The 17,651-nt window shown below is 45.6% G+C and overlaps 2 protein-coding genes and 2 long non-coding RNA genes across 4 annotated transcripts in view; 3 read left to right on the top strand and 1 right to left on the bottom strand.

The window, feature by feature from the left end:
• Nucleotides 1–4,273, top strand: part of LOC142890818 (sortilin) — an 8,979-nt gene extending 4,706 nt beyond the window's left edge. The window contains exons 11-21 of the mRNA XM_076030092.1: nt 220–372; nt 497–594; nt 705–804; nt 894–1,068; nt 1,591–1,784; nt 2,419–2,614; nt 2,693–2,809; nt 2,899–3,043; nt 3,145–3,251; nt 3,328–3,445; nt 3,529–4,273. Coding sequence (XP_075886207.1) covers nt 220–372; nt 497–594; nt 705–804; nt 894–1,068; nt 1,591–1,784; nt 2,419–2,614; nt 2,693–2,809; nt 2,899–3,043; nt 3,145–3,251; nt 3,328–3,445; nt 3,529–3,543 — 1,418 coding nt within the window. The 3' untranslated portion in view covers nt 3,544–4,273. The remainder of the gene's footprint in view (nt 1–219; nt 373–496; nt 595–704; nt 805–893; nt 1,069–1,590; nt 1,785–2,418; nt 2,615–2,692; nt 2,810–2,898; nt 3,044–3,144; nt 3,252–3,327; nt 3,446–3,528) is intronic.
• LOC142890840 (uncharacterized) overlaps nt 1–17,651 on the top strand; it is a 36,500-nt gene that overhangs the window by 8,097 nt on the left and 10,752 nt on the right. The window lies entirely within an intron of this gene.
• fam3c (FAM3 metabolism regulating signaling molecule C) lies at nt 4,781–8,912 on the top strand. The gene is made up of 10 exons (XM_076030093.1): nt 4,781–4,909; nt 5,296–5,341; nt 5,458–5,562; nt 5,684–5,710; nt 5,963–6,095; nt 6,398–6,456; nt 6,548–6,598; nt 6,684–6,768; nt 6,841–6,967; nt 8,146–8,912. Exons 2-10 carry the CDS (start codon nt 5,326–5,328, stop codon nt 8,233–8,235), a joined length of 693 nt encoding a protein of 230 aa, XP_075886208.1. The 5' UTR covers nt 4,781–4,909; nt 5,296–5,325; the 3' UTR covers nt 8,236–8,912.
• LOC142890820 (uncharacterized) lies at nt 7,683–16,069 on the bottom strand. The gene is made up of 3 exons (XR_012927130.1): nt 15,221–16,069; nt 14,384–14,461; nt 7,683–7,999 (listed from the first exon to the last, which is right to left on the bottom strand). It is a non-coding gene; the product is annotated as an uncharacterized LOC142890820 (long non-coding RNA).

Below are 17,651 nucleotides of genomic sequence, written 5' to 3'. Positions count from 1 at the left end.
GATTTAAGAGGATCTGGAATATTTTAGGATTTACCTCATGTATCAGTTTTGTAAAGAGCTAGAGAGTGTTTGGAGAGGGGCGGTGCTACAACTGTCAATCTGTCCTTGAAAGTTTAACACTGATTTGAAACCCGTTTCTATTTGAGCTTTCCACATTTAAACTTCTTTTGGGGAACCTACTGTGGACTTTCCAATCTGACTCTTAAATCCACTGGACAGAAACCTTCTTTGGGACCATGTACACTTCTGACGACCGGGGCATTCTGTTTTCCAAATCCCTGGAGCGCCACCTGTTTGACGGGCATAGGAAAAGCGACTTCACCAACATAACCTCTCTGCGGGGAGTCTACCTCACAAATAAGCTGGACCACGGTACTGTGTGGCCGAATCCTCCCCTTCCTTTTTCACTCACCTGTTGACTTCCTGATTTTGTTCAGCCTAATTCTACTTTTACATACATTCCAATTGCACTAACTTACCATTATCTGTGTTGCAGACAGCCGAATAAGATCCATCATTTCTTTCAACAGAGGAGGAACGTGGGGGCCACTCGGCAAGCCCGTGAACGTGGACTGTGACGAACACGTCCAGAACGTATGTCACACGACGAGTCTGTGTGAATAAATCCAACGCCAAACAATCCAGACCTCCTCGCTAAAAAGATGCTGTGTGTGTCTGTGTGTGCCCCCCCGCCCCCCCGTCAGTGCAACCTTCACATCCACGGAGAGCACAGCCGCAACAACCGAATCGTCCCCATGGTGGCTCTGTCTGAAGCCACTGCAGTCGGCGTGGTCATCGCTCACGGTATCTGTCGAGCACAACGCCGACTGCTCACTCTTGCCGCCACAACGTGTGAATGATGCGTGGCTGTGTTGCCCCCCTCACCCCTAAAGGCACCGTTGGGGACTCGCTGTCGTCGTCGCAGCACCCAGACGTGTTTGTCTCCTCGGACGGCGGCTACAGCTGGAGGGGGACACTGAGGGGTCCTCACCACTACAGCATACTGGACTCCGGTGGCCTCATCGTGGCTGTGGAGGCTCAGCGAGAAGGACAAGTCAAGACCATCAAGTATGACGTTAAGTAACCGATGGGGGGGTTAATCAAACACGGCAGATGGAAATCCTGGAAAGTTGTCCCATTTATCCATCTGGGAAATAGAGGTGAAGGCAACTGGACAAACCATCCGTCTCCTATCTTCAAATGGACTCATTGGAGTTCTTACTGCTAATTTATCCAACCAACCAAGACCTCCAATCTTGAGGCCTCTTTTTGTGAAATGGGTCTGCGAGTCACTATTGCTAAAAGCAAAACTGGGGCCAAAGTGCTAAATGTGCACCAAGTAAAGCCTACAGTGTTGTTTTTTTTGTTTCCTCTTTCAATGCAAACAATCACATGTAGCAGCTGCCACTTGAAAATTAAAATTGCATTAAGGCAACTTTAAAATCAGTTGAAAATGTTTTCCTTCAGATGTCAGCAAGATGGATAATAAAGATTTCAGTATTACTTCCGTGCAACCTTAGAATGGGACATTCTCAACTTCACATTTGTGATAACCCTGCTGATCCTTCTGTCTTGTTCGTCACCATGAAGGTTCTCCACAGACGACGGCCAGTGCTGGAAGTCCTACAACTTCACTGAGCAGCCCTTCTTCTTCGCCGGCCTGGCGTCCGAACCAGGCACTAAGGCCATGATGGTGAGCGTGTGGGGTTTCCGGCCTGAGGAGGACGGCCAGCCCATGTGGGTGACGGTCACCATTGATTTCCAGAGCCTCATAACAAGAGAGTGTGAGTCAATCTGACAGCTTCTTATTCTTGACTCTGCCTCAACCGGCTTTCACGTGCCCTTATAAGACACATCCACCTCGTGCACGCTGCCCAGTCAGGCTACTCGACAAACGATTCGGGACTTTCCGTAACTTCTGTGCACCTATAATCAGATTTCAGCAGTATTGTCATTGTTTATTTAGATTACATTGCTGGTCATCCAGAGGTGGAACCACTTTGTCGGACACTTGTTTTCTTTCGTCCACTCGATCTACGTACTTCGCCATTCGTCACAGCTTTCTGACTCCTTTAAAATAAAAGGAGTCCTTGTTCAGCAGCACTGAGAGGGCTCAGTTTCGAGTGAACTGTTGCCTCTGTTGAAGTTCAATGCGCAGCAGTCGGAACATGGATGTGTTAAGTGGAAGGTGACACATATGAAACAGTTTAGAACAGTGAGTATGTGCAAGTCATTAACACTGTCTGGGTCACAATTTCTTGAAGATGTTTTTTGATGGGGGAAAAAGATTAGAGAAACCCACAAAAAAATTGACATGTAGTCATATTAAGTACATACAAAGTGTTTTCAATTTGGAAGCAACTATCTTCTACTTGTTATCCTTCATTTGCCAACTTGCCCTGTGGTGTAACTGACCAGGTAACAACCAGGACTACGAAGAGTGGCTGGCGCATGCTAGTGCAGCCGGAGGAGACCCGGAGAGGAACGGCTGCATGCTGGGTGTCAAAGAGACCTACAAGAGGCTGAAGAAAGAATCTGTGTGCAGAAATGGGCGGAGCTTCGTGGTAAAGAAGAAGCAAAGCCCGTGCCTGTGCACCAGGGAAGATTACTTATGGTAACTGAGACGCTCTGTGCCACCTATAAAGAGTTTGCAGTCTTTGTCGAGACCCTAAATTGTCCTTTTCTTAAACAGCGACTATGGCTACTACCGTGACCAGAACACCTCGGAGTGTGTGAGGGAGGCCAAGGTCGCCAACAAAACCTTGGAGCTCTGTCTGAACGGCGAGGAGGACGAGCTTCTCACGGCAGGGTGATCCACACTCGTCACTCGGCGCCTGCTTCCTGCCAACAAGCACCTCGCATGGGACTCACACACATTTTCTTTTTTGTGCGTTGCAGGTACCGCAAGGTCCCGAGTGACAGGTGTGAGGGTGGATTCTCGCCTCAGCTGGCGGAGCAGACAGTCGTCCGGCCCTGCGGCAGTAAGCCAAGCCCAGGTCCACCCGACGGGTCCTCCATTCCCATCACACACTTTGACACACCGGTCAGTAGATATGTTGTCGTACAGCCACTTCCCTCCGTCATTCGGTTTCTGTTTCGTGTAACAGGTGTGTTTGTTTTGCTTTCTAAACCCCAAAACCCCAGCGTGAGAAGCTGGTGTTGATCCTGGTGTGTGTTGGGGCAGCAGTCGCTGTCCTGGTGGCTGTTGTGTCAGCCATCCTTGTTGTCAGGAGAACAGTCTACACCTACCGGTGAGCTGGTTACCGCCGAGAAGCGCAACTTGTGAGGCGGGTGCACGTCACTATGGTTTAATGTCGCCCTCTGCAGGTCTCCTGTGTATCGCTTCTCAAACCTGCAGCACCATGAGGACGAAAACGGGGTCACGGTTGATCTGCCGAGCGCCACCAGCAGCAACGGCACCACCTGCCAGCAAGAATCAGACGATGCAAGCGACACTTTCTTTTGAAGATGTGTTTGATTAATTTGATCTTAGAATAAAATTGTTTTTGACTTTTCTTCTTTCTGCAGGATCTTCTTGAATGACACTCTGCAATGGCCGCAATGACAAAATCCACAACTGCATGTAGCTGTGCTGAAAAAACACCAGTAGAGCATTGTGATGGGCCTGATCCTGATGCTTTGAGGAGAGCGTCCATATGGTCCAAGACCATAGATTTAAGATGACCAGTACAGAAATCATGTCTTTATTGATTTTATTAATTTATTGAGTTCATTTCATTGGATTGCTTTATTCTTGCTAACTCTATTGTACAGTATTTAAATACCGTTATTATTATTATTATTATTATTATTATTATTATATCAGACTGGATAATAAACTAATTTTATTTATGTTGAGAAAAAGAATAAAACAGGCAGAGTGATATATACCCAGCAGTATATAATTCTATGAATTGTTAATCTTTGTGTAAGCTACTACTGTGGTTGGGCTGGAATGTTCTTGCCATTTATGTAAGTGTTTGCTATGTGTGAAAGCACTTCATGCATGTAATTATCACAATCCCAAGCAAACTTGTGATATTATGCTTTCATTGCCACATGTTCATGATGTCCGCGAGCGCTGCAATTCCTGTGAAAAATTTTCTTACATTTTAATTTGTCTTACATTATCTTGCTACAGCACACTGCTGCATCCATATTGTTAATTGTATTTGTTTGTTCTTTGTGTTGTATCTTTTTACAGTGTGTTCATTGTGAAATACAGAACCATAAAACCTTTAAAAAAAAACACACACACACATTTGTAAATAAGAGAGCCATAATACTGCCTTTTCTTTTCTTTTCTTTTCTGTTCTTTTCTTTCTGTAACATATGAAAGAGGATTATGGCCACAATGGCCTAAATTTTTAATTCGAAATTAAAGTAATGTTGAGCATAAGGTCAATTCTCAACAATACTCTTTTCGTAGTAATCTAAACTTCAACTGTACAGAGGAGAAGCAAAAAAGGGGGCACGTTGCCCAAGATAGTTTTGAAAACAGGATGCATCACTCCTAGGCGTAAAGAGGAACTGTGATTAGAGAGGTTCCAGACTATTGACGTTAATCTGTAAATGTCACGCAGAACCATATCAGCTTGATTGACACAAAATACTATTTCTCCGTCGTCGTTTTACGAGCCGTAAAGGGCAACAGAACCTATTTCAGATGTGTGTCCGTCCACGTCTCTTCTCGCTTGGTCTTCGCCTCGAGTCGTATGTCAGCCGAGAGACGAGCCTCTCACCACAAACACACAAGCACACGGCTCCTCCTCGCGGTTGTCGCCTCAATATCCGTTATCAACCACCACCAACAGTCTTGCTGTTTGGCGCTCCGGCTAGCTTCTTGTTAGCCTGTCGACTCTGAGCGGCCGCCGCCTGTCACTCACTGGTGGCAAATTTCTCCAGAGAGGTGAGTTGATCGAGTCCAAGCTGCTCGGCTCGCCTTGAAGCGTGCCACAAAAAGGTCGGTTGTGAAATGTGACGTTGTGCCGCTTGCTGCGACACTCGCGCTAGCCACCAAAGTTAGCATGGTTGTCATGACCAAAAGACGGTGTGTGTGTGTGTGTGTGTGTGTGTGTGTGTGTGTGTGTGTGTGTGTGTGTGTGTGTGTGTGTGTGTGTGTGTGTGTGTGTGTGTGTGTGTGGATAGTATTTTTGTTTCGAAACAAAACACAACTCTCGATGTTTCGAATATGTTTCGAGTTGCCCCCCTTCATTTCCGCCTGATACAGTGGTTTCTTAAATGCCTGCTTTTGCTGGCTTCTTATCTGCCATGAACGCGTTTTCAATGTTACAGGTTATCTGTGTGGCGGGAAACGAAGTCAAGATGGTCAGGGCAAGCGGTAAGTGTGTGTGTGTGTGTGTGTGTGTGTGTGTGTGTGTGTGTGTGTGTGTGTGTGTGTGTGTGTGTGTGCGCGCGCGCGCGCGCGCTCGCTAACACAGGCTCGTCTCCCCGCAGGTCTCCTGAAATGCGCTGCCTTCATCTTCGTGTTCGTCGTGGCGGTAATCGTGGCTTTCCAGCTGCTGGAGAGCAACATGGATATTGGACTGGACTCCCTGATGTGTGAGTAGTAAACCCGGCCTTGGAGTTCACTTCAGGTGTCGCCCTCAAGCTGCAGGCTGATGTGGGAACGTTGGTGAGAAAAAAAACCCCACCAAAACATTGTCTCCTCATTATTTTGCAGCCAGATCAATGGTTCAAGACAGCGTCAGTAAGTGTGCCTCCCATATTTTCAATCCACCTTTGACATATTATTATTATTATTAATAATAATAGATTGATGTGTGTACATACTTCACTTTCTTTCTCGATCTTTCTCCCAGCAGTCACTATAATGGTAACTAAAGTGTCACACAGTAATGCTAGATGGTTTAGCTCGCAGCTTTGCACATAGCCTTGTTTCCTTGTAGAAGCTGACCTGTGAGTTTCAGGTTTCTGTTGGCTCATTGTGAATTTCTCCTAGTGATCTCGGACACAAAGCCACCCAGGAATAAGTGTGGCCTGTCCAAGTCGTGTCCCTCTGGACACTTTGCCTTCAAGATCACCAGTGGAGCTGCGTCTGTGGTCGGGCCCAAAATGTGCCTTGAGGACAGACTGTGAGTCATGTGACGGCTTAAGATTCACACTAAAATCACTTCTGCGGCTTGTACAGTGTGTTAATCCATCTAGGCCAGGGGCAATATTTGGTGTCAATGCTAAAATACACAACAGGCCAGAGTGTTGCCAGTATCTTCTGTAGATGATTAATCCGGAGTGACTTGCTTCATAAAACACAAGGAGGAAATGGCGGACGTGAAAAGCTTTTAAGCTTTGAGCTCTGAAGTTTCCCATTTGAAATCAGGAAGTGTTGCGTCCACATGTCTACATTGGCCTGATTGTCTTCCATTGTTTGTTCTAGACTGATGAGCAGCGTGAAGAACAATGTTGAGAGAGGGATCAACATCGCCCTGATCAACGGTAACATTCAGTGACCAGTCTGACGGCGCGTTATTTTTTAGTTCTTGCCGATTTTGACGCAACCTGTTGTACATTGTTCCGCCCCCTACAGGCAAAACGGGAGAGCTTCTGAAAACAGCGTCTTTCGACATGTGGGCAGGAGGCGAGTATTTTTCCTTTAAAAACAAAATTGAAATAAAACATTTTGGGCAACGTGTACATGACGCTGTGTTTTCCTCTCGCTGCAGATGTGGCTCCTTTGATCAAATTCCTGAAGGAGATCGAGGAGGGGACCATCGTGATAATGGCTGCGTTTGACGATCCGGCAACAAAGTACTTTTACCGCCGCAGACTTCTCCGAATTCTCTTCCCCCGTGTACATCCTCACACTCCCTTGTTCCGCAGACTCAACGAGGAAGCCCGGAAGCTGATTTCGGACCTGGGCAGCTCCGTGATCAGCACGCTGGGCTTCAGGGACAGCTGGATCTTTGTGGGGGGGAAAGGCATCAAGACAAAGACCCCATTCGAGCAGGTAACCAGGGCCGTAACCAGGGTTATGAAACTAACGCTTTGTGCGCGAGCACTTGCTATAAAATGTTAAAAAAAAAAAAAAAATGTTATAAAAAGACCATTTATATATTGCTGTCACACATTCAAGCAGTTGGCAGGTAGGCAGATTTTGAAACCCTGAATACTTTATTGAAATGTATGTAAACATAACATTTCTCCTACATGTGATAGAATGTTACAATCAATTGTCAGAACATATTATTTTAAATGCAAATTAAGTTCTTCAGAACCTGGCTGCAAATAAATACGCCTAGTGGCTTTTCACATTACCAAGTAATCACAGCTAGGGAGGGGGAATGAAGCCTGAACAGTTAAACAGGAAAGTGACAATGACATACAGTGACGAACTTTATTTAAAAAAACAAAAACACTAGAGCACCACCCGCACCAGAGATTGTTTTAGCGTATGGACATAAAGGGAAGCTGTGTAGTAACATTATATCTCACTAGCTAACAGCATTTGTAAGATGTGATGAAATGATTATGAGATGAGATAAACTTTATTGGTCCCCAGAATTGGAATTTGTCCTGGGCAGGTGCATGCAGCTGCTGCAAAAAACAGTCAGTGTTTTCTATAGGTTTCAACAAAACTATCATGACAGAGGTGAATATGTTCGTTCCTTTCCTCTAATTTAGGTCTCAGCACACACAGTGCCGGTACATGTGACGTGTAAGGCTTTATTTATTTATTTATTTAATAGAAACACAACTCCTGTTTGCCGGCTGTAATGGTTAATGTAGTTTGTCCAAGGAAATGGTAACCGAGGTATTTACCTCAGCTACCTCGTAGCTTGTTACGGCCAAGCAGGTAACACGAGCCAGGCTGGTACACAACAATGAGCATCACTCGCCACCGCTGAAGAGCTTCTTGCTTCGCCTTTTGTTATTCTTGTTTGCGTGAAACCTGTTGGTCGAGTGCCCCCTGCGGATGGCGTCACCAGACACCCGTTGGCAGGATGTTGGATCCTGTCTTGGCTCAGTTCCCGCAGGAGTTCTGTGGAAACAGGGTTGACCGTCTGCAGGAGGCGGGATGAGAAAGCTGGAGTATTTTCACTGCGGATGTTTTTTGTCTCTTCAACGGTGTCGTTGTCTTTGCCCGTTTTGAACAGGACGTTTCGTTTGTGTCTCTCCCCCTTGCAGCACATAAAGAACAGCGCCGACACAAACAAGTTCGATGGCTGGCCCGACGTGCTGGAGATGGAAGGCTGTGTGCCGCAGAGAGCGGGCTGATGGAGCGGGGAAGAGAAACTTTACACCCTTTTTCCTCAAAGCATCCGTCCACTTCCTGCTCTGACTTCCTGCATTGGCCATCCGTATGGCTCGCTAACAATCCTTTGAGCAACTAATCATTTCAAGAAAAACAAAAAACAAAACAAAAAAAACCAACAACACCAAACTCCCAGTGCTCAGCCGCTTGCTCAGTTGGAACAGCGGCAATGCAAATGAGGGGAAGACGAGGTGACGAGAACACCAGATGTCTTTTTTGCTCCTCTCGTTCGGTGCCACGACGTAGCTGCAACACGGAATTAATAGGTAGACTGCACTGGTGCGAAGACAAGGGACTGGTTATTTATCCGAGAGCTGTCACAACGGTGATGGTATTAAGTTATTGCACTGCTGTTCACGAGTGGCTTAATCCTTGACGACTTGTTTGCTGTGCGCGTGTGCGTATGAGATTTTTTTTAAACTTTCACATTCCTCCATTGTTCTCCTTAGGGCTCACTGTAAATAAATAATTATTTGCAGGGCTTCAGAAACGTTCCTCATGTGGTCATCCAAAAGTACCACAGTCACTGTGAAGTCTGTAAATATACATATGTGGGCTCTGTGTTTAAGGCCATAATTGAATGAAGCGTTGTAAAAAATATATATATTGAAATGATTTCTTAAAATAAATGAGTGAAATTGAGTATAACTGCAGTTTGTGTTTCCTTATTATATTTGAGATGACTGTTACAGCTAGTTTGCAGCCACACACACCCACCCACCCACACACACACACACACACACACTCACCTGCCTTTAGGCTTGTCAACATGCCGTCACACACTATTAGTATCAAAACCACTATGCATCTTTGTGACTGAAACTGCAAAACATCTGGCATTATTTCACTCTTTTGTGTATTGCCAGGCTCCTGTGTGATTCATTGAGCATGTTAGTAAATCCTTGTGTTAATCCACATTATTTATAAATTGATAAGCAGTTACTTCTATTAACTGACCATCCGAAAAAAAACAAAAAACTGTTTAGTTTTAAATTATTTTCTTGAGCCTTTTGTAATGTGACGCTGTGGGTCTACTTAAGGCGAATATTTTCTTTAAAAAGGAAACGATTTATATGCATTATGTGCTTTAGCCGCTAGATGGCACCACTAGTCCATATACAACATGTTTTGAGGCCTTGAGCGTGAGTCCCAGCCATAAAGGATCATTCAAGAAACAAAACCTTTATCAGTGGATGAATGAATTAACTGTCGCCTTGGGGGCGGGGGGGTGGACGAAAACATTGTGCAGGCTTAAAAAAACAAATACACCTAATTTAAACTAATATTTGAGGCCTGCGTCAGAGTAATTTACATGGCAAACACGAGCAAAGACAGATCAAAGGTTCGTGGTGTGTTCGTCTTCTAAGAAAAGGCCCCTGTTTCCACTGTGCAAGGCCTTGAGTCGTGTGTTTGTGTGTGTGTGTGTGTGTGTGTGTGTGTGTGCGGGTGTGTACGTGCCCGCTGCATCCTGACTCCTCATGGATCGCCTGCAACCGGACAAGCTGACCGACGGCTGAACTTAACGCAGCGTGAAGCCACATGATGCCTTGATTAGAGCGCCTCCGTCTTCCTGCCACTCAGCCATGACATTTCCTCTGACTCTGTGTGTGTGTGTGTGTGTTTGAAGTGCTACTCCCCTCCTACACAAACACACTTGGGCTTTTTTTTTTGTCGTTTTGCCTGTTCTGGAGTTTACCAAGTTCCCCCAAAACACAAACCTCTTCCTTATTCCAGTGAAATTAAGAAAAAACAACAAAACAACAAAACAAAAATGAAAAACATGCCACGGTGATCTCCCTTTCAAAGTCATTCCACAACTGCTTTGTGTGTGTGTTCACCCACATTCCACCTATTTATCTCTAAGACTCCAGTGAAGCAGCCTCCTATGTAATAATTATCCAAAGCAAAACTCTTTTGATATTCGGAAACAGCTAATTTGCCCTCTGTTTATTGCAAAGGAAAAAGAAAAAGAAATGCTAGGTATTAGCTTCCTGCTAAGACCGATGCTAAGACTGCCTGTGAGGGGGTCAGAAACAAGTTGTTAACCAAACACATCTGTGAGGTATCAGAGGTATCATTTCCCTTTGTGACATCACAGGGGGATGACTCCTGTACATATCTATCTATCTATCTATCTATCTATCTATCTATCTATCAAAGAAAAAACATGTTGAAAAAATATGCTTTTTATGAAAGATGACTATTTTGAAGAATTTAAATATAAAACGTGTTTGAGTTATTTTACAGTTTTATTGTCTCTTACGTAATTCCATGTGTGTTCATATGCAGTTTTGATGCCTTCAGTGAGAAACTGCAATGTCAATAGTCGTGAGAATGAAAGAAAAGACATTAAATTCATAGGGTGCGTCCAAACTTTTGACTGCAAGTGCATATATAAAAAAAACTTTGCAAGTGCTGTGGACTTCTCCTATTTCTGGAAGAGTTCATTCACGGGTGCACGTATTATTGGGGGGGTGAGGTGGGGGGCTACAAAGTGAGTCTGTCACGCTGTGGGACCTTTAAAGCTCTCTGCTGCTCAGGGCCTGACACGTCAAAGCGGCTGTTGTTGTCGGCGCTCGTAAGAGAGAGAAAAAAAAAAAGGAGATGCGCCTTCTTTTTCCTCATCGCGCCGACTCTTTTGCCAGCGCTTGACGTGGGCCGAACCTCCCCTCGCCTCCCGCGCTTGCAGATGAACTGTGGGGGCTGCAGCCGTCTTCTCCCGCTCGCCTTATATAAGACGCTCTCTATGATGCATTATGCATGAACGTGGAATATCTCCCGTCGGGATGAACTTCTAATCAAAAGACATATCGCAGGAGCTCCGGGGCGAAGCTGTGCAAACACGGCAGAAGCGCCAGGATAACGTGCTCTCACGAAATGAGGATGATGGGTATTTTTTCTTTTTTTTCATATACATGCCATCGCTATCTTGTTTTTTGTTGTCCCCCTCCATTCTGACTCCTTCCCAAAATAAATCTGCCTGCTAAACTAAAGGGCCCAGCCACTCAAAGGAGCTCATCTTTCTAATTCCCCGCTGCCACGGCGTGACCTCCGACCCCTGACCTTTCACCCTGTGACAGAATGGTCTTTAAAGCTCCTGTTTGCTCCAAAAGAAGCTTCAAAAAAAGAGAATCAGAGAGAAAATAACACAAGTCACCGGATGGAAAATGCACCTCCCGTAAAAACATTTCTCGGCCAAAACACTAAACTGTTCGGTGGCGGTGACACACGGCACGACCCCTGGCTGAAATGTGCCCACTGACCTAAGCCCTGCGCAGTGCCCATTTATACCCAACACCTGCCTCCGTCTCCTCTCCTGGCCTTTGCCTCCGCCTGACCTTTGACCTCTGAGCTCGACAGTGACCAGCAACAGCTGAGGCTCAGAAATTGAAAACAGGCTGTTGCATTTCCAGCCACAGAAGGCACCTTCTTCCTCCCTCGAAGGCTCCAACTCTGGGATTCCTTTGACAGAGTTCACAGGATTTTGCAAGAGAACGTTGGGAGGCACCGTCTGAGAAGCAACTCCACCGCCGTTCACAGCCAAACTAACGATGCTCCCTCTTGGTTCGAGGAGGATTTTTACCCCCACCACCCCACCCGTGCTTCCCTCCTAATGCTCTCCTGCAACATGTACTTTGAAGCTTCCTGCAACAGCAATAGCACATCTGACTCCTGACCATAAACAATTATTTGTGAGCTCCTGTATCGTGTGCAGGCTCGGACCACTCCCCCCTAATCTCTCCGATGCAGAGAACCGGCGCTCGAGTTTACACCCAGCGACATGCGTTAACCCTCCCAACTCTTAAAACCTCACAGTGCCCGCCTTGCAGCCGGCAGCAAGAGGAGCTGATTTTATTTATAAAAAGCTGAAGATACCAAAACAAACTCTGAGGTGATAGACACTCCCCCTACACTGCGCTGTTAAACTCAGATTAGCCTCCAGGGCGCAAACTCGCTGAGGTAGTCCTGTCCTGGGTTTTTGGGGAGGGTTGTGCTGCTAGAAGCTTTGGAGAACTTTGAAAGATGTTTGAAGTGGGTTTGAGTCGATTATCAAAGACCCCGGTCGCCCACAGAGAAAAAGCAGCCAGCACAAATGCAGCATCTGGTGCTGTTCACCCACTTCCATAAGTGAGTATAAAGTTAAGTTCAAGTTAAAGTCCCAGTGATTCCCAAAGGAATGCGAAATTTGACACATCCACCCAGGAATCATTGGGTGAGCCAACCCCCCAATTCCAACCCTGAATACAAGTACGAGTTATTAGTTTAATCTAACTAGAACTGGACAACCGAAGTGCATGTAAAAGCACTCCGATTAAAATAAAGCAATTGCATTGCGACTTTCTCCTACGTCTTCGTCGGAGTTTAACTACACAATGCGTGTGCTCCACACCCCCCGCGCTGGTGTATGAACCCGGAACAAGAACATTCTGGTTGCACAAGCTTTTTTCACACTTGGCACTTTTATGAGCTTGTGCACGGCTGGCCTGGGAACACTTTGGGGTCCTGCCTGATGAGCTGGAGGTGACCAGGACCAGGGAAGTCAGGGTGTCTCTGCTGAGACTGCTGTGGCCGTGACCCGACTTTCGGATAAAGCGGTAGAAGATGGATGGATGGATGGGTGGATGCAGAGGTACTGAGTGATGGCCCCGCTTCCCCATGCTATGTTCTTGTTTGTTCAGTGAAGGTCCAGCAAGCGCTACGGAGCAGGACGTGCAGGGAGACGGCTTGTTTTTGTGGTGCATGAATCACTAAACTACGACTACTAGTGGTGAAATGTTGAGTAGAAGGTTGTTTGTCACGTTTTGTCGATTCATTTATCCACCCCAGGTTGCTGGAAGAGGGGACATACAAGATTTCCTCGCCGAGTACACAACAAACCAGTGGGGGCGCTATGGAGCCACTGGCTAAGGCAACTTTGGTAGCAGCTTGAGTGCAGAAAGATGGTCTTTTATGGACAACCACATTGTAAGAAGAGAAGAAGAAGGAGAAAAAAACAGGTTCAGCATGCGGGTAACCAAGCAGGCAGGGGAGGGAGGATGAAGGAGAGTCATAGGATTTGAAAAAGAGAGATCCATATCGATATATCAGAAGGAATATCGACCACTGGGTCCAAGACGCTGTGTAAAGGTGCAGCCCGCCCCCAACCACCGCCTCCGTCCTAACAACAGTGACCTCACTGCCCTTGCTTTTACACCGCGCAATCCTATAATTGCCTCTGCGACACACAAACACACACGCACGCACACACGCACACACACAGCTGTGTTTATACTCTGTGGGAACTTTCCGCTGACCTCAGCACAGACAGGCCTTGAGACGCTTGGCTGGATCGATAAGACGATCACATGGATCTTTTCACACAGTCTCACCATCCGGGTGGGCGCGCAGGATCACTGTAACTGCAACACTGAATGCCTTGTTTTGCTTTTTTTTGGGGGGGGAGTTTAACTGTGTAATATTTGGAGATTTTGAAGAAGAAACAGCGACACCAAGTGGTTACATTTCAGATTGCAGCGTCTTTCACTCTCCCTCCCCCTCCTGAGCTTGCCCGTGAACTATGGTGGCCTCCGCATCCAAACTTGGATATATATGTATGTATGTATGTACATATATATATATATATTTATATATATATATATATATATATATATATATATATATATATATATATATATATGTATATATATATATATATATATGTATATATATACATACATATATATATATGTATATATATATATATATATATGTATATATATATATATATATATATGTATATATATATATATATGTATATATATATATATATATATATATGTATACATACACTTTATTACACTTTTCTTAATGTATTAATGAGCAGTATATTCAGCTTTTACCAATATAAAATTCCTAAATTAAGCCACACATTACGCACTGGACCTTTAAATACTTGGTCCCGAGTCTTCTTCCAAAGAGACCAGAAAACGTGTCAAGGTTTCTTCTTTCACTCGTCACTCGACGCAGCGCTAACCTTTTAACCCCTGCAACTAATGGCAAGCACACACATGTTCCTCTCGGTCCAGCCCGCTCCAGGAACAAAGGCCTCTTTCATCGTCACTGCTGACTTACCTCTCTTGCACAGGGGTCAGGGAGTCGGCCGACCTCTCGCTCCCAGCTGGGTTGGCACAAATTAGTTTGAGCGGCGCCCTGGCAAAAGAAACAAGCAAACAAAGCAAGTCGGTGTTACCACCTTAGTTCACAGTTTGTTTGACATTTATGAGATTGTTATTATTATTTTTTCTTTCTTTCTGGATTTGTTTTGACAAGATGCACCTCCCAGTTTGTGAGTGGGAGAGAATGCCTGCAGTGGCGTGTTAGAGCTGCCTGGACCGGAAACGCGTGTTTCATTCATTATGCAGCAGCGCCTCCCTATTCTAGAAAACACCATAGGAGCTTCACTCTGTTTAACCAAGCAGCACCACCACGACCCTGCTGGACGCCAAGTGAACAGTCTAGTGCGACAGGCGGTGACGGACAGACAGAGATGAATGACACGATGCTCGATGGTGGCGCAAAGTTATTGTTGTTTTTTGTTGTTAAAGTTTGAAGAAGTCCTTTTCAAACAGGTGAAGGATTGGATATTGCTAAAAGACAAGCAGCCCATAAAATACATTCTTGCTGTTATAATTTTTCTGGTCATTTTTAGTGATTAGGCATCCTCATAATAGCAGAAAATTTGGATTCATTTGCTATTTTGAAAATATTTCACAAAGCACCAACTGATTGAGATCTAAATGATGAAAATCTTTTCATAATTAAGATGAAAAAAAAAGGCGCCCCTTTTGTTGAGCCTTTGTAAATGTAAATGTGGTCATCCATCCTTCCCATCACCAAATGTCAAATGAAATTTCAAGAAAAAAAAACAGAACATGAAGAGGAAGACAAAGTCACCCAGCTGTAACCAACCGCTGCTGCTGAGGAGATCAGTGTGGCTGCTGCTGGAGCGCAAGATTCACCAGAACTGGATAGAAACGTATCTTTTCCGCACGCAATCCAACGTTGCCGAGCAGCTAAAAGCCACCAGATCAAGACAGGGAAAAAAATTGTGCAGAGTTTGGAACACTCCATCACTATTTGCACAGTTTATCACATCCGAAGATGCGTTCCGCCCCGGGTTATTTGCATTATGTGGGAGAAGCGCCGCTCCGACCCGAGGCCCGTGACGTTGGCGGGAGTTATTGCCGTTGTAATTTCTCCGAGGTGGCACAGCAAAGTGCCGGGATGATGACACACTCGCTCGCGTCCAGCCCATAACCGCGGCAGCTGACGGTGACGGAGCGGCCTGAACAGCCAGAGCTGGGTCGTATTTTTCCAAGGCGAGCCCGGTGGTGCAGCACCCCCCCACCCCCCCTTCCTGGCAATAAATACGGCCGCCTCATAAATTTAACTGCGTCGCCTTTCGTCTCTCGTACCCTGGGCCTGACAGCAATGCAACGCGACACAGCGTCACGTTAAACGCACATACACACACAAAGAACAGTGCGTAACCGAGTCCAGTCAGGCCGTGTGGTCACGCTTCCGATGTGTCCGGAGCAGAGAAATTGTTATCGTCCAGCAGGGTGACAGCATCGACCGCCTCCCGCTGGCCTAAACTCACATCGCATTGGCTAAGAATAATTGAAAGTTCACCTGCGTGAGTCAGTGGGTTATGTAAAAACGGGAAAGAGGGAAAACAATATCGACGCTGGTGGCATGACTCACCGCAGGCTTACAGGATCATTTACATGTTGCGCCGACACCGTTTGGGGCGCGTCTCAGTTGTGTGAAGCTCAGCTCGGCCGCTGTCTTCTAACAACAACGCAGCTGCCAAGAAAAACACTGAAGTGTGTGAAACTGGATTTGTATTCGATGAAGTTTCGGGCTCCTTAAAACTGCTTGTTTGTTCTTTTTTAGCTCAATGAATCAAAGTGCAACACTTGTTTTGTCCATCGACAGACATAACAAATTCATGAAATGCAAACACACAGCAGCTGATGGGAACCTCGTGGATAAAAACAACGAGAGGACTTTTCTGGCTCCGCAGTCTGCGGCCGGCCGCGCAGGAAAGAGGATATTTATACCTCGAGCCATTTGCAGTGCAACCTCCAAAACCTACATCTCTGCTGTAGAGTGAAAAAAATATGTGTGTGTGCAGGAAGCTGGGTGTGGCCCTGAGACACAGGTCAGCCGTGCTCAGAGGTTAGGCAGCTGTGTGACGGCAGGAAGAGATGTGCTATTATTGTGTCGCCTGGTGTAGCCGACACGCTGCACTCTGCAGGGGACGGCACTCGGTTTTAAGCCCCATTTCGCTGTTTTCACTGTCATCATTTTCACATCTTTAGTTTTCGAGCCAGATTCACCAAAGTAAGCAAGGATTTCCAAAAAAGCACAATGTTTAACCCTCTGTTTGTGGCCTTCCGTTAGAAACTGCACCCTGCCAAAACAGCTGCTTCGTCGTACCTCCTGTTCCTCGTGTTTGGAAAGGCACAAAAAAAAAAAGCAGTCTCCCTCGAGAGGCCCTTAGCGGCGCCCTTTGTGATGTCACACGGCTCTGTGACGTTTTCAGCACACGTCTCTGAAAAGCAGTGCTACTTTTCACACGGTGACTCGACGAGGCCCAACGAGGGACGCTGGGAACCATAAAAGAAACGCTCTGCTTTTGCAGATGACCTAATTTCCTTTTTTACGACAAATCTCTTTATCTTTATGTACACTTCGCTTTAAGGGACACAGTGTTTTACGGCATAACTGTGGGAACAAAGTGCAGTGGATCCACTGCTATCAGTGCCGTATCCGAGGGTGACAGCAGTGTTTCTTTTTTCAATTTTAATAACAGACGGCTTTGGAGAAAAATAAAAACCATTTATTGGCTCACACAAGGATTCACACAACCTGGAGGAGTGGACAGAGACGGCCTGGGGAGCCGTGAGTCATGCCGACGTCCCTCTTATTGCGGCTGCTTTCTCAGAGCGACAAAGAGGTTGTTATTGTCGGCACAGCTCGGCTTCTAGCTCACATGGGCGTGGACGCAGCGATCCCATTACCATACAAGGTGTCGACAGTGACGTGTGCTACTTTGAGAGAGAGACACACCTACACACACACACACATATATACACATACACTACCAGTGAAAAGTTTGGACACACACTTCTGATTTAATGGTTTTTATTCCATTTTCATGACTATTTACATTGAAGATTGTCACTCGAGGCATCAAAACTATGAATGAACACATATGGAATACGTATGAGACAAAAAAGCGTGAAATAACTGAAACAAGTTTTACATTTTAGATGATCTAGAATAGCCAGCCTTCATATCAAATATGTAGATCATAATATATTTAGGTATTTAA

This window comes from Nelusetta ayraudi, unplaced genomic scaffold (genome assembly GCF_046127955.1).
Source record: "Nelusetta ayraudi isolate G7.1 ecotype Tasmania unplaced genomic scaffold, CSIRO-AGI_Nayr_v1 ptg000027l, whole genome shotgun sequence".
NCBI classification, from domain to species: Eukaryota; Metazoa; Chordata; class Actinopteri; order Tetraodontiformes; family Monacanthidae; genus Nelusetta; species Nelusetta ayraudi.
The sequence above is the reverse complement of the archived record's forward strand: the minus strand, read 5'-3'. Positions and strand labels throughout refer to the sequence as shown.